The sequence below is a fragment of the Somniosus microcephalus genome, chromosome 16, assembly GCF_052327205.1.
Source record: "Somniosus microcephalus isolate GS21.2 chromosome 16, FLI_Smic_1.0, whole genome shotgun sequence".
Taxonomy (NCBI): domain Eukaryota; kingdom Metazoa; phylum Chordata; class Chondrichthyes; order Squaliformes; family Somniosidae; genus Somniosus; species Somniosus microcephalus.
The window spans coordinates 5,920,947-5,943,268 of record NC_141002.1 but is presented as its reverse complement, the minus strand read 5'-3'; the positions used below and the strand labels follow the sequence as shown (position 1 = coordinate 5,943,268).

The 22,322-nt window shown below is 48.0% G+C and overlaps 2 protein-coding genes across 4 annotated transcripts in view; both read left to right on the top strand.

Annotated features, from left to right (window-relative positions):
• Nucleotides 1–6,122, top strand: part of LOC147105953 (aldo-keto reductase family 1 member D1-like) — a 112,505-nt gene extending 106,383 nt beyond the window's left edge. For 2 of the 3 annotated variants that reach the window (XM_086008567.1, XM_086008565.1), the window contains 2 exons: nt 5,367–5,449; nt 5,931–6,122. In XM_086008567.1, coding sequence (XP_085864693.1) covers nt 5,367–5,449; nt 5,931–5,973 — 126 coding nt within the window. In that variant the 3' untranslated portion in view covers nt 5,974–6,122. The remainder of the gene's footprint in view (nt 1–5,366; nt 5,450–5,930) is intronic. The other variant, XM_086008568.1, reaches the window with a different exon arrangement.
• The window catches only part of LOC147105952 (aldo-keto reductase family 1 member D1-like), a 316,229-nt gene that overhangs the window by 177,719 nt on the left and 116,188 nt on the right, over nt 1–22,322 (top strand). The window lies entirely within an intron of this gene.

The window sequence follows — 22,322 nt, the reverse complement described above, 5'->3', positions numbered from 1 at the left end:
ATGCCAGTGGTTCTGCTCCATAGGAGCCTCCTTCCACCCGTCTTTATCTAACCTGATATACCTATCAATTCCTCCAATAAAAGGCGAAGAGTTACGAAGGTGACTAAAGGTTTTTATTGACTAAATAACAGAGCCCACTCTCGTGGGTGATCCGATCCAAGCAGGAGGAATACCAGCCAGTCGCTCACCTTTATACCTGGCCTGGTGGGTGGAGCCAAGGCGGAGTCGGCAGTGGTCATCCCAGGTATAGTAGTGTGGCAAGAGGCGACCTCGTACCGTGATACAATAGTGGTCAGTGATACAGTTATAACGAACAGTGGTGAACAGTGCTAACTACTAACAGTGATACGATAGTGAACGTGGTTTACCACATTCACCCCTTGTTTAGAATTAAGTCCGGCGGGGTGAAGTGTACTACCAATTCTGGTAGGTCAGTCTGTCCGGAGGCTTCGTAAGCCTCTCCGATCGCCGCAGCGGTGGTGTTGCCTTATCCGGTGCTGGTGCCTTATCCGGTGTTGATGCTGGTGTTTGCGTGGTCGGCGAGGGCTCGTGGGGTTCCGGCATGCCGTCTACCTGGGCTGAGGTTGGGGGGGGGTGGTGGCGGTGTTTCCGGATCGGCTGAGGGTGCGAGGTCTCGTAGGGAGACAGTGTCCTCCCGCCCGTCTGGGTACGCCACGTAGGCGTACTGGGGGTTGGCGTGCAGGAGGTTCACCCTCTCGACCAGGGGGTCCGTTTTATGGGTCCTCACGTGTTTCCGCAGCCAGACCGGCCCCGGGGCGGTCAGCCAGGTTGGTAGAGTGGTTCCCGTAGTCGACTTCCTGGGGAAAACGAACATTCGTTCATGGGGGGTGGTGTTAGTGGCCGTGCAAAGTAATGACCGGATGGAGTGCAGCGCTGTCGGGAGGACTTCTTGCCAGCAGGAGGTTGGGAGGCCCTTAGACTTTAAGGCTAAGAGGACGGCCTTCCATACCGTCGCGTTCTCTCTTTCCACCTGACCGTTACCTCTGGGGTTGTAGCTGGTGGTCCTGCTTGCTGCAATACCTCTCTCTAGGAGGAATTGCCGGAGTTCCTCGCTCATGAAGGAGGAGCCCCGGTCGCTGTGTATATAGTTCGGGAACCCGAACAAGGCGAAGAGGGCATTCAGGCACTTAATGACCGTGCTACTGGTCATGTCGGGGCAGGGGAAGGCAAAGGGGAAATGGGAGTACTCATCAACGATGTTGAGGAAGTACACATTACGGTCAGAGGACGGGAGGGGCCCCTTAAAGTCGATGCTCAGGCGCTCGAAGGGGCGGGTGGCCTTGATCAGGCTTGCTCGGTCCGGCCTATAGAAGTGCGGTTTGCACTCCGCACAGGTCTGGCAGTTCCTGGTCATGGTCCTGACCTCCTCGATGGAGTAGGTCAGGTTGCGGGCCTTAATGAAATGGTAGAGTCTGGTGACTCCGGGGTGGCAGAGCTGGTCGTGGAGGGTCTGAAGCCTATCGATATGCGCGCTGGCGCATGTCATTCGTGAAAGGGCATCAGGGGATTCGTTCAGCTTGCCTGGCCGGTACAAGATCTCATAATCGTAGGTGGAGAGCTCGATTCTCCATCTCAAAATCTTGTCATTCTTGATTTTGCTGAAGCTTGTTATTAAACATGAAAGCTGTTAAGTATGTGTATTGTATTGAACAATTAACACAAAGACTTAAACGTATAACTCAAACAGGTCTTTACTGGTTGGAGGTAGGGACTATACATAGGTCTTTACTTCATGCCCACAGGCGGGAACTGAGGGGGATCAGTACCCACAGTACTATTTATACCCCTGTGGCCAGGAGTGGTACTGCGTATCACTACGCCCAACAAGTAGTGCAGTCCTGTCCATAGGTTCAAAGTAGCACACATATTACATACACAACAAAAGCCACCGAACGCTGGTCGGTGAGGAGGGTAAATCGTTTGCCTGCCAGGTAGTGCCTCCAGCGCCGTACTGCCTCCACGATCGCCTGGGCCTCTTTCTCGACCGACGAATGTCGGATCTCGGGGCCCTGTAGGGTCCTTGAGAAGAAGGCCACTGGCCTCCCCTCCTGGTTTAGGGTGGCGGCTAAGGCGAAGTCGGATGCGTCGCTCTCCACCTGAAAGGGGATGGACTCGTCCACTGCGTGCATCGTGGCCTTGGCTATGTCTCCCTTAATGAGGGAGAAGGCCGCGCACGCCTCCTCCGTGCGGGGGAAGGAAGTGGCTTTCAGGAGGGGTCTGGCTTTGTCCGCGTAATTGGGTACCCATTGGGCATAGTAGGCGAAAAGCCCCAGGGTTCTCCTAAGTGCTTTAGGGCAGTGGGGGAGGGGTAGCTCCATGAGGGGGCGCATTCTTTCTGGGTCGGGGCCGATGATTCCGTTCTCCACTACGCAGCCGAGGATGGCAAGGCGCGTGGTGTTAAACACGCATTTCTCCTTATTGTAGGTGAGGTTCAGCCGTTGGGCCGTACGGAGGAATTTCTCCAGATTCGCGTCATGTTCCTGCCGGTCGCGGCCGCAGATAGTGACGTTATCTAGGTAGGGGAATGTAGCCTGCAGTTCGTTCTGGTCAACCATCTGGTCCATCTCCCTTTGGAAGACCGAGACCCCATTAGTGACACCGAAGGGGACCCTAAGGAAGTGGTATAGGCGCCCATTCGCCTCGAAGGCGGTATACTGGCAGTCCTCAGGGTGGATAGGGAGTTGGTGGTAGGCCGACTTCAGGTCGATGGTCGAGAATACTTTATACTGTGCAATCTGATTGACCATGTCAGATATGCGGGGGAGGGGGTATGCGTCCAGCTGGGTATATCTGTTTATGGTCTGGCTGTAGTCGATGACCAGGCGGTTTTTATCGCCGGTCTTTACGACTACGACCTGGGCACGCCAGGGGCTGCTGCTCCCCTCGATAATGCCCTCTTTCAGGAGGCGCCGCACCTCAGAGCTAATGAAGGCTCTGTCCCCGGCGCTATACCGCCTGCTCTTGGTAGCGACGGGTTTGCAGTCAGGGGTAGGGTTAGCAAACAGAGAGGGTGGCGGGACCTTGAGGGTGGAGAGGCTGCAGGTGTTACGCGGTGGGCGGTTTAACGTTTGCTGGTTGTTGACTGTGAGTGGGGGGAGGGGTCCACCATATGCTAGGGTTACGCTTTGGAGGTGGGATTGGAAGTCCAGCCCTAGTAGGACGGCAGCGCAGAGATGGGGGAGGACGAGGAGTTTAAAGTTTTTATACTCCGTGCCCTTAACCGACAGGGTCACGACACAGTAGCCGCTGATGTCCGTGGCGTGGGACCTCGATGCCATCGAGATTTGGCTGCACGTTGGTAGGACAGAGAGGGAGTAGTGGCTCACCGTGTCTGGGTGGATGAAGCTCTCCGTGCTTCCGCTGTCGAACAGGCAGGTCGTGGCGTGGCCGTTCACTTTGATGTCCATCATTGACTTGGACAGATGGTGCGGGCGGGCTTGGTCCAGGGTGACGGAAGCTAGTGTGTAGCTGAGCGAGTCGTTGTCATCTGCGGGCGAGGCGGTCGGGCGTGGTGAGTAAAATGGCGTCTCCCACGAGGTAGGGCCCCATGAGGCACTATTGGGGTCGGTTGCCTTAATCAAAGATGGCCGCCCCCATGACTCATGTGTGGGGATGCTGGCCTCAGTTGCCCTAAACGAAGATGGCCGCCCCCATAGTTCGCATGCGGCACTGCTGGCCTCTGAGGATCCGCTCCTGCAGGCCTTGGAGAAGTGGCCTTTCTTCAGGCAGGTTTTGCATATGGAGTTCTTGGCTGGGCAGCGCGACCTCGGGTGCTTCTCCTGGCCACAAAAAAAACAGCCGGCGGCCCGATCGCGGATGCCCGATGTCGGGGCCGGTGCCGGGGGTGGCGGGGCCGGTCGGGTCCGGGACGCCGACGCAGAGGTAGGTCCCGGGGGCGGCGCTGGGAAGGGTGCTGTGGTAGGGGTCGGGCCCGAGTCCCAGGGTCGCGAGCAGTACCTGGTGAATGCTTCCTGATCTTGGTGGGCCACTTCCAGGGAGATAGCGAGGGCTTCAGCTTTTTCCATGCTGAGGTCTTTAGCTTCCAGCAGTCTTTGCCGTGAGTACTCGGACCGTAGGCCTTTCAGGAATGCGTCGCGGATATTATCTTCAGTATTTTCGGCTGCCGACACCGATTTAAAGTCACAGTTCCTGGCGAGTGCATATAGCGCCTGTGAGAATTCGGCTACTGATTCTCCTGGCTGTTGCGGCCGTGATCTTTGGAGGTGCCTAGCGTACATGTAGTTTACCGGGGTCCGGTACTTCTGTTTCAGCAGGTTGATGGCGGTCTCGTAGGTAGTCATGTCCTCGATGAGAGTGTATACTCTCGGGCTCAGTTGTGCCTGCAGGACACTTAGTTTGGATGCCTGAGGGACGCTGGATTCTCTCAGGTATGATTCGAAGCAGACCAGCCAGTGTTTAAAGTCTGCGGCTGAGTTTGCTGCTCGTGGGTTCAGGTCCAGGTACGGCGGTCTGAGGGCTCGCAGCCAAGCTGGCTGGTGTGGCTGTGCTCCTGGGAGCTGCGCTGGTGGCTCCTCCGCCGGTTGTGACTCGTTGTCGGACATCATTAAATTTAGTCAATAAAATTGATATACCTATCAATTCCTCCAATAAAAGGCGAAGAGTTACGAAGGTGACTAAAGGTTTTTATTGACTAAATAACAGAGCCCACTCTCGTGGGTGATCCGATCCAAGCAGGAGGAATACCAGCCAGTCGCTCACCTTTATACCTGGCCTGGTGGGTGGAGCCAAGGCGGAGTCGGCAGTGGTCATCCCAGGTATAGCAGTGTGGCAAGAGGCGACCTCGTACCGCGATACAATAGTGGTCAGTGATACAGTTATAACGAACAGTGGTGAACAGTGCTAACTACTAACAGTGATACGATAGTGAACGTGGTTTACCACATAACCCTTTCAACATAACTTTATTTCTTTCTCCCTCATGTACTTGTCTAGCTTCCCCTTAAATGTATCTATGCTGTTCACCTCAACCACTCCCTGTGGTAGCGAGTTCCACATTCTAACCACTCTCTGGGTAAAGAAGTTTTTCCCGAATTCCCTATTGGATTTATTAGTGACTATCTTATATTCATGGCCCCTTGGACTTCCCCACAAGTGGAAACATCTTCTGTACGTCTACCCTTTCATTATCTTAAAGACCTCTATCAGGTCACCTCTCAGCCTTCCGCTGGATAGGGAGTGAGCTCCACAGTGGGGCCACAGTGAAAACTATTCAAGGTGATGAATAATTTGAGAGGTAGCAACAGTTTCAGTAACTTTTGACCAATATAAAGTTGAATTTCTTTCTTGTTCCCCTCACTGTCTCTGATTTTTCTCTCATTTTATAGATTTTTGATTTTTCTTTGACGAGTGAAGAAATGAAAAAGATCAGTGCTCTCAACAGAAACGAGCGCTATGTGGAACTTTTAATGTAAGCTTCCCATCTGTTAAACCAGGAATCACTGCCAGGGACCTTACCTTTCACATCTAATGCAGCCTCCAACTGTTTAAGGCAAAATAACTATTACTGTTCAACCCTGATGGCTCAGTGGGTAGATGCACCACTTGGTGTGGTACTCGTCCATACAGACCAGGCTGATCTCATCCAACCCCAGTCCTAGACTCACCCTACTACAACACTTTCCATTAGCAGGCACTGGATAACCATCAGGACCAAGTTGATTTTCCCTCTACCGACTCCTTTGGCACTGAGGCCAACTGTACCATCTTTATTGCCATCCAGCTGAGATCAACTAACTCAGTACAAACCAAAAATTAAAATCAGGACCTTCTGGTCCCTGTGGCCCAGTCACACAATCTGCCAACTCTGCCATTGGTGGAGCCTAGCCTGGCCACACATGTATTTTGTTGCCTCACACCCTAACCCATCACTCCCTGTTTTGTTGCTGTAGGTGGAGTGATCACCCAGAATATCCCTTCAACGATGAATACTGAACTCCAGAGTCTGTTGCAAGAGGTGCAAGGATGGACAAGTGATGCAGGATTCCTGAATGGGGGAGGATGGAACTGAATTGAGGCTGGCAGTACATACCAGCAAACACTTTCTTCTGAGCCAAATGATTGGAAATAAAAAGAAAGTCTTACATTTTTTGTAGTGCCTGATCACATCTCCCAGAAACGAGTGTTTGACATACAATCGACTGATCACTCTTAGGGATGTTTCTAAAAGCCCTTTCTTATTGGATAAGTTATTTTTTCATACTTATTGTTGCTTGTTGGTTTTTGAGGGAAAGTAAATTGCAGCATGAGAGATATTCCTGGGTTTGGTTTAGTGCCTAATCAGTGGCCACTTCCTCAGTTGTAATGCATCAGAAAATTGGTTGCTATCTCGCTGTGCCTGTTTAGTGCCCCCAAGTAGTGCTGCTCATGTTTTTACTGTCAAAGATGTTTTGGCACGATCATCATTGCACCTCAGAGGGGAGGGAGTTGCGAGTTGCTATTAAAATAGGGGCTGGGGTTTTCCATTCGTGCTCATGATGTACTGGCCATTAAAGGTAATGGGGGAAAAATTGGGTTGGTTTACGCCTCTCATTAGCGCCCCCGTGAAATTCAGCAAATTAGCGGTAGCCGGTAGCGCCGTTGCGCCGCCGGCGATGACATTATCACCGAGCGCAGCGCCCCGCTTGCGCCCCGGTCGCAAACTTTCCTTGTGCCCGCTGACCTATCGCCGCACGATATGTGCGACTGGATCAGGGGGCAGTTTGGTGGCGGCGCAAGTTAAAGAGCAGGGCCTAGAAATTCACTATGGCCCCGCCAGCTGGCTAGCGCCCAAAAGTTAGCGCTGGGCGGGAAGCCTATAGCGATCGTCAGATATTCATTGTTAGCGCCCCAATTCGGAACCGGGCGCTATACCAGGGTGTGCCCGCCTCCGCTTGGGGCGCTGACACTGAATATCAGCGCTCTTGGCGCCGCTGCGCCAGCCGCTGCGGAGCGGCAGGCTGCGGTACTGCAGGCCTCCTCCTTCTCTTAAGGGGGAGCTGCCTGCAACGGGGAGATCGCCGCTGGATAGTGCCGGCAAATGAGCCCGGCACCACGGAGAAGTGCCGGGCTCGCGGAAAGCAGCCGGCAATGCCGTGGGGGGGGGGGGGGTGGAGGAGGCCGGGGAAGGAGGTGCGGGCAGGCAGCCGCCGAAAAAGCGGCCGGCCGCACCTTCCGCTTTAAAGCGCCCCACTAAGGCAGCAGGACGGCCCCGTTTTCTGGTCGCTGTTTGCGGCCGCTTCGGAGGAGGCGGCCGCAACTAAATATGGGGATCGGGCCGGTTTCAGGGTGGAACCAGGGCACTGCGCACACCGATGACGTCATCGGTGCCGGCGCAGCGCTAACTATTATAGGCCTTGCTCATATAAACCAGCACTATTATAGGCCTTGCCCATATAAACCAGCTCTATTATAGGCCTCGCCCATATAAACCAGCTCTATTATAGGCCTCGCTCATATAAACCAGCTCTATTATAGGCCTCGCCCATATAAACCAGCTCTATTATAGGCCTTGCTCATATAAACCAGCTCTATTATAGGCCTTGCTCATATAAACCAGCTCTATTATAGGCCTCGCCCATATAAACCAGCTCTATTATAGGCCTCGCCCAAATAAACCAGCTCTATTATAGGCCTCGCTCATATAAACCAGCTCTATTATAGGCCTCGCCCATATAAACCAGCTCTATTATAGGCCTTGCTCATATAAACCAGCTCTATTATAGGCCTTGCTCATATAAACCAGCTCGATTATAGGCCTCGCCCATATAAACCAGCTCTATTATACGCCTCACTCATATAAACCAGCTCTATTATAGGACTCACCCATATAAACCAGCTCGATTATAGGCCTCGCTCATATAAACCAGCTCTATTATAGGCCTCGCCCATATAAACCAGCTCTATTATAGGCCTCGCCCATATAAACCAGCTCTATTATATATGATTTGGATGAGAATGTAAAAGGTAGGATCAGTAAGTTCGCAAATGACACGAAAATTGGTGGGGTGGTAAATTGCAAGGAGGAAAGCCTCAGGCTACAGGACGATATAAACGGGTTGGTCAGATGGGCGGAAAAGTGGCAAATGGAATTTAACCCTGAAAAGTGCGAGGTGATGCATTTTGGACGGACAAATAAGGCAAGGGAATACACAATGAGTGGTAGGGCCCTAGGAAGCACAGAGGGTCAGAGGGACCTTGGTGTACATGTACATAGATCCCTGAAGGCAGCGGATCAGGCAGATAAGGTGGTTAAAAAGGCATATGGGATACTTGCCTTCATTAGCCGAGGCATAGAATATAAGAGCAGGGAGGTTATGATGGAGCTGTACAAAACGCTGGTAAGGCCACAGCTGGAGTACTGTGTGCAGTTCTGGTCGCCTCACTATAGGAAGGATGTGATTGCTTTGGAGGGGGTGCAGAGAAGATTCACCAGGATGTTACCTGGGATGGAGCGCCTCAGCTATGAAGAAAGACTAAACAGGCTGGGGTTGTTTTCCTTGGAGCAAAGAAGGCTGAGGGGGGACCTGATTGAGCTGTACAAAATGATGAGGGGCATAGATAGGGTAGATAAAGAGGAACCTTTCCCCTTAGTAGGGGGGTCAATAACAAGGGGGCATAGATTCAAGGTAAGGGGCAGGAGGTTTAGAGGGGATTTGAGGAGGAACTTTTTCAGCCAGAGGGTGGTTGGAGTCTGGAACTCACTGCCTGAAAGGGTGGTAGAGGCAGGAACCCTCACAACATTCAAGAATCATTTGGATGAGCACTTGAAATGCCATTGCATACAAGGCTATGGACCAAATGCTGGAAAATGGGATTAGATTGGACAGGGCTTGATGGACGGCGCAGACACGATGGGCTGAAGGGCCTCTTTCTGTGCTGTATGACTCTATAGGCCTCGCCCATATAAACCAGCTCTATTATAGGCCTCACTCATATAAACCAACTCTATTATAGGACACACCACTATAAACCAGCTCTATTATAGGCCTTGCCCATATAAACCAGCTCTATTATAGGCCTCGCCCATATAAACCAACTCTATTATAGGCCTCGCCCAAATAAAACAGCTCTATTGTAGGCCTCGCCCATATAAACCAGCTCTATTTTAGGCCTCGCCCATATAAACCAGCTCTATTATAGGCCTCGCTCATATAAACCAGCTCTATTATAGGCTTCGCTCATATAAACCATCTCTATTATCGGACTCGCCCCTATAAACCAGCTCTATTATAGGCCTCGCTCATATAAACCAGCTCTATTTTAGGCCTCTCCCATATAAGCCAGCTCTATTATAGGCCTCGCCCATATAAACCAGCTCTATTATAGGCCTCGCTCATATAAACCACCTCTATTATAGGCCTCGCTCATATAAACCAGCTCTATTATAGGCCTCGCTCATATAAACCACCTCTATTATAGGCCTCGCTCATATAAACCAGCTCTATTATAGGCCTTGCTCATATAAACCAGCACTATTATGGGCCTCGCGCATATAAACCAGCTCTATTATAGGCCTCGCCCATATAAACCAGCTCTATTATAGGCCTCGCTCATGTAAGCCAGCTCTATTCTAGGCCTCGCCCATAAAAACCACCTCTATTATAGGCCTCGCTCATATAAACCAGCTCTATTACAGGCCTCGCCCATATAAACCAACTCTATTATAGGCCTCGCTCATATAAACCAGCTCTATTATAGGCCTCGCCCATATAAACCAGCTCTATTGTAGGCCTCGCCCATATAAACCAGCTCTATTATAGGCCTCGCCCATATAAACCAGCTCTATTATAGGCCTCACTCATATAAACCAACTCTATTATAGGACACACCACTATAAACCAGCTCTATTATAGGCCTTGCCCATATAAACCAGCTCTATTATAGGCCTCGCCCATATAAACCAGCTCCATTATCGGCCTCGCCCATATAAACCAACTCTATTATAGGCCTCGCCCAAATAAAACAGCTCTATTGTAGGCCTCGCCCATATAAAGCAGCTCTTTGATAGGCCTCGCCCATAAAAACCAGCTCTATTATAGGCCTCTCCCATATAAACCAGCTCTATTTTCGGCCTCGCCCATATAACCGAGCTCTATTATAGGCCTCGCCCATATAAACCAGCTCTATTATAGGCCTCGCTCATATAAACCAGCTCTATTATACGCTTCGCTCATATAAACCAGCTCTATTTTAGGCCTCGCCCATATAAACCAGCTCTATTATAGGCCTCGCTCATATAAACCAGCTCTATTATAGGCTTCGCTCATATAAACCATCTCTATTATCGGACTCGCCCCTATAAACCAGCTCTATTATAGGCCTCGCTCATATAAACCAGCTCTATTTTAGGCCTCTCCCATATAAGCCAGCTCTATTATAGGCCTCGCCCATATAAACCAGCTCTATTATAGGCCTCGCTCATATAAACCACCTCTATTATAGGCCTCGCTCATATAAACCAACTCTATTATAGGACACACCACTATAAACCAGCTCTATTATAGGCCTTGCCCATATAAACCAGCTCTATTATAGGCCTCGCCCATATAAACCAGCTCCATTATAGGCCTCGCCCATATAAACCAACTCTATTATAGGCCTCGCCCAAATAAAACAGCTCTATTGTAGGCCTCGCCCATATAAAGCAGCTCTTTGATAGGCCTCGCCCATAAAAACCAGCTCTATTATAGGCCTCTCCCATATAAACCAGCTCTATTTTCGGCCTCGCCCATATAACCGAGCTCTATTATAGGCCTCGCCCATATAAACCAGCTCTATTATAGGCCTCGCCCATATAAACCAGCTCTATTATACGCTTCGCTCATATAAACCAGCTCTATTTTAGGCCTCGCCCATATAAACCAGCTCTATTATAGGCCTCGCTCATATAAACCAGCTCTATTATAGGCTTCGCTCATATAAACCATCTCTATTATCGGACTCGCCCCTATAAACCAGCTCTATTATAGGCCTCGCTCATATAAACCAGCTCTATTTTAGGCCTCTCCCATATAAACCAGCTCTATTATAGGCCTCGCTCATATAAACCACCTCTATTATAGGCCTCGCTCATATAAACCAGCTCTATTATAGGCCTTGCTCATATAAACCAGCTCTATTATAGGCCTCGCTCATGTAAGCCAGCTCTATTCTAGGCCTCGCCCATAAAAACCACCTCTATTATAGGCCTCGCTCATATAAACCAGCTCTATTACAGGCCTCGCCCATATAAACCAACTCTATTATAGGCCTCGCTCATATAAACCAGCTCTATTATAGGCCTCGCCCATATAAACCAGCTCTATTGTAGGCCTCGCCCATATAAACCAGCTCTATTATAGGCCTCGCTCATATAAACCAGCTCTATTATAGGCCTCGCCCATATAAACCAGCTCTATTATAGGCCTCGCCCATATAAACCAGCTCTATTATAGGCCTCGCCCAAATAAAACAGCTCTATTGTAGGCCTCGCCCATATAAAGCAGCTCTTTGATAGGCCTCGCCCATAAAAACCAGCTCTATTATAGGCCTCTCCCATATAAACCAGCTCTATTTTCGGCCTCGCCCATATAACCGAGCTCTATTATAGGCCTCGCCCATATAAACCAGCTCTATTATAGGCCTCGCTCATATAAACCAGCTCTATTATACGCTTCGCTCATATAAACCAGCTCTATTTTAGGCCTCGCCCATATAAACCAGCTCTATTATAGGCCTCGCTCATATAAACCAGCTCTATTATAGGCTTCGCTCATATAAACCATCTCTATTATCGGACTCGCCCCTATAAACCAGCTCTATTATAGGCCTCGCTCATATAAACCAGCTCTATTTTAGGCCTCTCCCATATAAGCCAGCTCTATTATAGGCCTCGCCCATATAAACCAGCTCTATTATAGGCCTCGCTCATATAAACCACCTCTATTATAGGCCTCGCTCATATAAACCAACTCTATTATAGGACACACCACTATAAACCAGCTCTATTATAGGCCTTGCCCATATAAACCAGCTCTATTATAGGCCTCGCCCATATAAACCAGCTCCATTATAGGCCTCGCCCATATAAACCAACTCTATTATAGGCCTCGCCCAAATAAAACAGCTCTATTGTAGGCCTCGCCCATATAAAGCAGCTCTTTGATAGGCCTCGCCCATAAAAACCAGCTCTATTATAGGCCTCTCCCATATAAACCAGCTCTATTTTCGGCCTCGCCCATATAACCGAGCTCTATTATAGGCCTCGCCCATATAAACCAGCTCTATTATAGGCCTCGCCCATATAAACCAGCTCTATTATACGCTTCGCTCATATAAACCAGCTCTATTTTAGGCCTCGCCCATATAAACCAGCTCTATTATAGGCCTCGCTCATATAAACCAGCTCTATTATAGGCTTCGCTCATATAAACCATCTCTATTATCGGACTCGCCCCTATAAACCAGCTCTATTATAGGCCTCGCTCATATAAACCAGCTCTATTTTAGGCCTCTCCCATATAAACCAGCTCTATTATAGGCCTCGCTCATATAAACCACCTCTATTATAGGCCTCGCTCATATAAACCAGCTCTATTATAGGCCTTGCTCATATAAACCAGCTCTATTATAGGCCTCGCTCATGTAAGCCAGCTCTATTCTAGGCCTCGCCCATAAAAACCACCTCTATTATAGGCCTCGCTCATATAAACCAGCTCTATTACAGGCCTCGCCCATATAAACCAACTCTATTATAGGCCTCGCTCATATAAACCAGCTCTATTATAGGCCTCGCCCATATAAACCAGCTCTATTGTAGGCCTCGCCCATATAAACCAGCTCTATTATAGGCCTCGCTCATATAAACCAGCTCTATTATAGGCCTCGCCCATATAAACCAGCTCTATTATAGGCCTCGCCCATATAAACCAGCTCTATTATAGGCCTCGCCCAAATAAAACAGCTCTATTGTAGGCCTCGCCCATATAAAGCAGCTCTTTGATAGGCCTCGCCCATAAAAACCAGCTCTATTATAGGCCTCTCCCATATAAACCAGCTCTATTTTCGGCCTCGCCCATATAACCGAGCTCTATTATAGGCCTCGCCCATATAAACCAGCTCTATTATAGGCCTCGCTCATATAAACCAGCTCTATTATACGCTTCGCTCATATAAACCAGCTCTATTTTAGGCCTCGCCCATATAAACCAGCTCTATTATAGGCCTCGCCCATATAAACCAGCTCTATTATAGGCCTCGCTCATGTAAGCCAGCTCTATTCTAGGCCTCGCCCATAAAAACCACCTCTATTATAGGCCTCGCTCATATAAACCAGCTCTATTACAGGCCTCGCCCATATAAACCAACTCTATTATAGGCCTCGCTCATATAAACCAGCTCTATTATAGGCCTCGCCCATATAAACCAGCTCTATTGTAGGCCTCGCCCATATAAACCAGCTCTATTATAGGCCTCGCCCATATAAACCAGCTCTATTATAGGCCTCGCCCATATAAATCAGCTGTATTATGGGCCTCGCTCATATAAACCAGCTCTATTATAGGCCTCGCTCATATAAACCAGCACTATTATAGGTCTTGCCCATATAAACCAGCTCTATTATAGGCCTCGCTCATATAAACCAGCACTATTATAGGCCTTGCTCATATAAACCAGCTCTATTATAGGCCTCGCTCATATAAACCAGCTCTATTATAGGCCTCGCTCATATAAACCAGCTCTATTATAGGCCTCGCCCATATAAACCAGCTCTATTATAGGCCTCGCTCATATAAACCAGCTCTATTATAGGCCTCGCCCATATAAACCAGCTGTATTATAGGCCTGGCACATATAAACCAGCTCTATTATAGGCCTGGCACATATAAAGCCACTGTATTAGATGCTTGTCCGACATCCAGTTCTGGATGAGCAGAAATTTCCTCCAACTAAATATTGGATAGACCAGCGTCATTGTCTTTGGTCCCCACCACAAACTCTGTTTCCTAGCCACCTGTTCCATCCCTCTCCCTGGCAACTGTCTGAGGCTGAACCAGATTTTTTGCAACCTTGATGTTGTACTTGACCCCGAGGTGAGCTTCTGACAACATATCCGCACCATCACAAAGACCACCTACTTCCAATTCCCTAACATCACCCGACTCTGCCCCTGCCTCAGCTCCTCTGCAGCTGAAACCCTCATCCATGCCTTTATTACCACTAGACTTGACTATTCCAAGACACTCCTGGCTGGCCTCCTGTTGTGTATGTACCTTTAAGGGAATAACTGGTCTCAGACTGCAGTACCGGCAGTGACCACCCCTGTATAAAAGGCGCTAGCAAGCCTCTGTAGTTTCAGTTTCCCGATTGACTCCATTCAGTAAAGACTTGTTCAAATCAACTCCTGCTGTCCGTGTCTCAATTATACACGGACATAATATTGGCGACGAGCAGATACGAACTTACCTACAGTCTGCACCACCTCCTGGGATCTATTCCTGAAGCGAAGTGAGCAGAGGTCGAGGCCAGAAGGAAGAAAGAAGCAGTAGAAACGGGCGTCGACTGTGGGCATCCGCCCCTGAGTCAGCGGAGTTGAAGATTGCTGGAGAAGCTGTCGAAAGCGGGGCCTGGTTCCTGTCGACGGTGCTTCAGCTAATCAGGCTGGTGACAGGTAGTACACTGATCCTTCCTGGGCTGCGGCGGTCGCGAACTCGAGCGGGTGGCTTGCAACGGGGCCGAGCAGCGTTGTCGGGAAGAGGAGAGAGAGAGGGTGGAGCACACAGGGCGCGGCCGGTGCTACGAAGCCGGGCAGCGTACGGACCCGAGAAGAGGGAGGCAAGAGTCCCACAGGGTTGTTCCACGATGGGAAAATAATAAAAAAAGAAATATTAAATGCGCAGGAAACCGCGAGGAGCTGCAGGTTGCAACGGAAACCGCGGAAAGCAGCACTAGCAACAGCGGGGAAGAAGGCAAAGCGCGGGAGGCGCCATCTTAATCAGCGGGGAAGAAGGCAAAGCGCGGGAGGCGCCGTTTTTTTAAATCGGGGAAGAAGGCAAAGCGCAGGAGGAGCCATTTTTGATTTTCAAGATGCCGAAGACTGGCTGTATCACTGCCTTTGATAATACAATAGAGGACTGGACCACGTATGTGGAAAGAGTCGAGGTATATTGCGAGGCAAACGAAATAGCCAATGAGAAAAAGGCATCGGTATTGCTAAACTTAATGAGCGCTAGAACGTACGGCCTATTGCGGGACCTGATTACTCCAGCCAAACCGAAGGCGAAGAGTTTTAACGAAATTGTTGCTGTCCTACAGGAACACCTAAACCCTGCACCGCTGCTGATAGCAGAAAGATTTAAATTCCACAGGAGAACTCAGCATAAAGATGAGAGCAATGCTGAGTACCTTACGCAAGCTATCAAAGCACTGCCAGTTCAGAGCAGGACTGGCAGATACCCTACGGGACAAATTTGTCTGTGGACTCCTGAGTGAAGGAACATAGAAGAAGTTACTCTCAGAGAAAGAGCTGACGCTAGATAAGGCTTTCAGTGTGGCAGTATCGTACGAAGCAGCAGCCAGGGGAGCTGCGGAAATACAACAAAAGCCATAGGAATACGGCACCCATGAAATGACACGAGGATTTGCAAAATGTTATCGCTGCGGCAGAACTAACCATGACCAGAAGGACTGCTGGTCCAAGGACAAAATATGCAGGCAATGCGGAAAGATGGGACACATTGCACGAGTTTGCAGGTCTGGGAAGAAGACCAGCGACAACAAAAAGGCTACTAAGGAACCGTACAAGAAAGTACAAAAGATGACGGACAGTAGTTCCGAAGACCAGATGAGCGATAGTGAATCCGGGAACAAGAGACTAAGCTGTCTCAAACTTCACAATGTAATTGCAAAAGAGGATCACCGAACCATTTGGGTCACCCTCACGCTAGCAGGGTCCCAAGTTAAAATGGAATTGGATACAGGATCAGCGCTAACCGTCATGAATCGACGAGACTACGAGCGGCTATTCTCACACATACCCTTGAGAGAGACATCCATCGTCTTGACGACGTATACGGGGCAAAAAGTATACCCCAGAGGAAAAATAAGGGTGCCTGTCGAATACAACAGCAAGAAAATACGGAAATTGTATCTCTACATACTGCAAAATGGTGGACCACCGTTACTGGGGCGTGAATGGATCAGGAAGATAAGCTTAGATTGGCACTCCATTCATGCAATGACGGTGGATGGTAAAAAAGATGAAGACGTCACTCCTGGACGATTGTCAACAATCTTAGCTAACGCCAAAGAGGTATTTCAACAAGAACTGGGCACTCTTAAAGGCGTAACCGCCTCGATAAAAATAGAAGAGAATGCAATTCCCAAGTTTTTCAAAGCAAGACCGTATGCAATTCGCCCAGCCGTCGAGGCAGAGCTGGAGAATCTGGAGAAGGCAGGCATGTTGTCTAAGGTCGACTGGAGCGATTGGGTGACACCCATCGTTCCTGTCATGAAGAAAACGTTAAGCAATAAGTCTGAGGAGCCAAGGAAGGTTCGCATCTGTGGGGACTTCAAGGTGACGGTGAACCCAATCCTTCACACAGTACAATATCCTCTTCCAAGGATAGAAGACATCTTCGCCTCACTATCTGGAGGGAAGCGTTTTACAAAAATTGACCTAGCACAAGCATATTTGCAGATGGAGGTTGAAGAATCCTCTAGGAAGTATCTCACGATAAACACTCACAAAGGTCTTTACCAGTATCATCGATTGGTATTCGGAGTAGAATCGGCTCCGGCGATATGGCAAAGAGCGATGGAACAAGTCCGGCAAGGGATTCCGGGGACTCAGTGTTACTTGGACGACATCCTTGTGACAGGTGAAGATGACAGTGAACACCTTAACAACCTAGAACAGGTGCTCACTAGACTACGGGAACATGGGCTATGAGCCAACCGCCCCAAGTGCGAGTTTTTTAAGAAACAGATATCGTATTGTGGCCACGTGATTGATGAAGAGGGGTTACATAAGTCCCCAGACAAAATTGAAGCGGTTATTAAGGCCCCAGCGCCTGAAAATGTGTCGCAACTGAGGTCATTCCTCGGATTGGTGAATTACTACCATAAGTTTTTACCGAATTTGTCCACAATTCTGCACCCACTGAACGCCCTACTACGAACGGGAGTAGCATGGAAATGGAGCAATGACTGTAAGCGGGCCTTTCAGAAGAGTAAGGACTTAATCACTTCAAGAGAAGTATTGGCTCACTACAACCCAGCACTGCCGATCAGACTGGCGTGTGATGCGTCTCCCTACTGCATTGGGGCGGTACTGTCACATAAATTCCTTGATGGTTTAGAGAGGCTGACAGCTTTTGCGTCATGCTCGTTAACTTCTGCCGAGCGTAACTACGCCCAGATTGACAGAGAGGCCCTCAGCCTAGTGTGGGGGGTGAAGAAGTTCAATCACTACCTGCACGGTCAAAAATTTACTCTACTAACTGATCATCAACCTCTTGTCTCCATTTTCAACCCTCAGAAGGGCGTACCATAATGACAGCGCAACGGCTGCAGAGGTGGTCCCTTTTCCTAGGGGCACACCAATATGACATCGAGTACAAAGGAACTAAACAGCATGGGAATGCTGATGGATTGTCGCGCCTACCGTTGCCGACAGTGGAAGAAGACCTTGCAGTGGATCCAATGGAGATATTCCACTCGACCATAGTCGAATGTCTCCCTGTGACGAATGCAAACATAGAAAAGGAAACACGAAATGACCCGACACTATCCCGGGTCTATGATTTAACGGTGAAGGGATGGCCAGTACATGGCGAACCACTGCTGCCAGCATTCTCGCCGAGAAGAGAACAGCTGTCAGTGTGCAGAGGAACCTTGATGTGTGGATCCAGAGTAGTAATTCCACCCAAATTGCAGGATAGAGTGCTCAATGAGCTTCATGAGGGTCATCTGGGAGGGGTAAAAATGAAGAACTTAGCCAGAGCGTTTGTGTGGTGGCCGGGAATCGATAGAGAAATCGAAGAGATGACCAAGAGCTGTACAGGATGCCAGAAGGTCCAAAACGCCCCACCACAAGCTCCTCTACATCCATGGGAGTGGCCCTCATCTCCATGGCAAAGGGTGCACATTGATTTTGCTGGTCCCTTCATGGACTCGATGTTTTTAATTGCGGTGGATGCACATTCAAAGTGGCCAGAGGTAATGAAAATGTCCTCAACCACCACAGAAAAAACTATCACAGTTTTACGAACCATATTCGCCAGGAATGGGCTGCCTGAACAGATTTGCTCTGACAATGGACCACAGTTTGTGTCTGAAGAGTTCCGGAGGTTCTTAAAGAACAATGGTGTTAAGCATTACACATCTGCCCCATATCATCCAGCCACTAATGGATTGGCCGAGAGGTTTGTTCAAACATTCAAGAAGGCTATCAAGGCAATGTGTAATGAAGATATACCCCTACAACACAAGGTGGACAACTTCTTGTTTGCCTACCGGAATGCGACACATGCGGTTACCAACCAAACTCCAGCCATGATGTTCTTCAATCGAAGACTACGATGCCATTTGGATTTGGATAAGCCAAACGTCCAAAGAGATGTGGAGAACAGGCAGTTTCAGAATATGAATGAAAGGCCGACCAGGAGTTTTAAGATAGGTCAACCAGTTTTGGCCCGGGACTACCGCACTGAGAAATGGCAGCCAGGAACGATTTGTACACGGCAAGGACCTCTCATGTATACCGTGGACGTTGGAGAGAGCATTGTAAGACGCCATGCTGACCAGATTCTAGAGTCACTGGAAAACGTCAACTCCACACCACGATCTGATACACCTGGCAATGAAATCGATGTACCAATTGCAGCTACCGCAGAATCGGTGATATTGGAAGCAGATGAACCAAACAACGACATGGATCCAGACTTAACCTTGCCAGAAGAACCTGATACTCCAAAGAGGCGTTATCCAGACAGAATCAGGAAGCCTCCTCAAAGACTGAACTTATAATTGCTTGACCTCAACCAATGTATCATGCAACCGTAATTGTGATTGTAATTAGTTATCATTTAGTTGTTAAATGAATGTTATGTACTGTTTATCTAAAAGGGGAGGAATTGTTGTGTATGTACCTTTAAGGGAATAACTGGTCTCAGACTGCAGTACCGGCAGTGACCACCCCTGTATAAAAGGCGCTAGCACGCCTCTGTAGTTTCAGTTTCCCGATTGACTCCATTCAGTAAAGACTTGTTTAAATCAACTCCTGCCATCCGTGTCTCAATTATACACGGACATAATACCCCCCCATCTTCTACCATCTACCCTCTTTAATCTTGAGTTCATCCAAAACTCTGCTGCCCATATCCTAACTCGTACCAAGTCCCGTTCACCCATCACCTCTGTGTTCGCTGATCTACATTGGCTCCCGGTCCAACAACGCCTCAATTTTAAATTTCTCATCCTTGTTTTCAAATCCCTCCATAGCCTTGCCCCTTCCTATCTCTGTAACCTTCTACAGCCCTACAACTGTCCAAGCTATCTGCGCTCCTCCAATTCTGGCCTCTTGCACATCCCCTATTTCATTCGCTCCACCATGGGTGGCCGTGCTTTCAGCTGCCCAGGCCCTAAACTCTGGAATTCTCCCCTTAAACCTCTCCACCTCTCTCTCATTTGTAGGTCCTTAAAACCGACCTCTTTTACCAAGCTTTTGATCACCAGTATCTCTTTATGTGGTTTGGTGTCAAATTTTGTTTGATAATGTTCCTGAAGCGCCTTAGGATGTTTTGCTATGTTAAAGGCGGCATATAAATGCAAGTTGTTGTTCTTCTGCCCATATAAACCTACTGTATTCGAGGTTCTGCCCATATAAACCTACTGTATTCGAGGTTCTGCCCATATAAACTTACTGTATTAGAGGTTCTGCCCATATAAATCTACTGTATTCAAGGTTCTGCCCATATAAACCTACTGTATTCAAGGTTCTGCCCATACAAACCTACAGTATTCAAGGTTCTGCCCATATAAACCTACTGTATTCAAGGTTCTGCCCATATAAACCTACTGTTCGAGGTTCTGCCCATATAATCCGACTGTATTCAAGGCTCTGCCCATATAAACCTACTGTATTCAAGGTTCTGCCCATATAAACCTACTGTATTCAAGGTTCTGCCCATATAAACCTACTGTATTCAAGGTTTTGCCCATATAAACCTACTATATTCAAGGTTCTGCCCATATAAACCTACTGTTCGAGGTTCTGCCCATATAATCCTACTGTATTCAAGGTTCTGCCCATATAAACCTACTGTATTCAAGGTTCTGCCCATATAAACCTACTGTATTCAAGGTTCTGCCCATATAAACCTACTGTATTCAAGGTTCTGCCCATATAAACCTACTGTATTCGAGGTTCTGCCCATATAAACCTACTGTATTCAAGGTTGGGCCATATAAACCTACTGTATTCGAGGTTCTGCCCATACAAACCTACTGTATTCAAGGTTCTGCCCATACAAACCTACTGTATTCAAGGTTCTGCCCATATAAACCTACTGTATTCAAGGTTCTGCCCATACAAACCTACTGTATTCAAGGTTCTGCCCATACAAACCTACTGTATTCGAGGTTCTGCCCATATAAAGCTACTGTATTCAAGGTTCTGCCCATATAAACCTACTGTATTCAAGGTTCTGCCCATATAAACCTACTGTATTCAAGGTTCTGCCCATACAAACCTACTGTATTCGAGGTTCTGCCCATATAAACCTACTGTATTCAAGGTTCTGCCCATATAAACCTACTGTATTCGAGGTTCTGCCCATATAAACCTACTGTATTCAAGGTTCTGCCCATATAAACCTACTGTATTCAAGGTTCTGCCCATATAAACCTACTGTATTCGAGGTTCTGCCCATATAAACCTACTGTATTCAAGGTTCTGCCCATACAAACCTACTGTATTCGAGGTTCTGCCCATATAAACCTACTGTATTCAAGGTTCTGCCCATATAAACCTACTGTATTCAAGGTTCTGCCCATATAAACCTACTGTATTCAAGGTTCTGCCCATATAAACTTACTGTATTCAAGGTTCTGCCCATATAAACCTACTGTATTCGAGGTTCTGCCCATATAATCCTACTGTATTCAAGGTTCTGCCCATATAAACCTACTGTATTCAAGGTTCTGCCCATATAAACCTACTGTTCGAGGTTCTGCCCATATAAACCTACTGTATTCGAGGTTCTGCCCATATAAACCTACTGTATTCAAGGTTCTGCCCATACAAACCTACTGTATTCGAGGTTCTGCCCATATAAACCTACTGTATTCAAGGTTCTGCCCATATAAACCTACTGTATTCAAGGTTCTGCCCATATAAACCTACTGTATTCAAGGTTCTGCCCATACAAACCTACTGTATTCGAGGTTCTGCCCATATAAACCTACTGTATTCAAGGTTCTGCCCATATAAACCTACTGTATTCAAGGTTCTGCCCATATAAACCTACTGTATTCAAGGTTCTGCCCATATAAACCTACTGTATTCGAGGTTCTGCCCATATAAACCTACTGTATTCAAGGTTCTGCCCATATAAACCTACTGTATTCAAGGTTCTGCCCATATAAACCTACTGTATTCAAGGTTCTGCCCATATAAACCTACTGTATTCAAGGTTCTGCCCATATAAACCTACTGTATTCAAGGTTCTGCCCATATAAACCAACTGTATTCAAGGTTCTGCCCATATAAACCTACTGTATTCAAGGTTCTGCCCATATAAACCTACTGTATTCAAGGTTCTGCCCATATAAACCTACTGTATTCGAGGTTCTGCACATATAAACCTGCTGTATTTAAGGTTCTGCCCATATAAACCTACTGTATTTAAGGTTCTGCCCATATAAACCTACTGTATTCAAGGTTCTGCCCATATAAACCTACTGTATTCGTGGTTCTGCCCATATAAACCTACTGTATTCAAGGTTCTGCCCATATAAACCTACTGTATTCAAGGTTCTGCCCATATAAACCTACTGTATTCAAGGTTCTGCCCATATAAACCTACTGTATTCAAGGTTCTGCGCATATAAACCTACTGTATTCGTGGTTCTGCCCATATAAACCTACTGTATTCGAGGTTCTGCCCATATAAACCTACTGTATTCGAGGTTCTGCCCATATAAACCTACTGTATTCAAGGTTCTGCCCATATAAACCTACTGTATTCAAGGTTCTGCCCATATAAACCTACTGTATTCAAGGTTCTGCCCATATAAACCTACTGTATTTAAGGTTCTGCCCA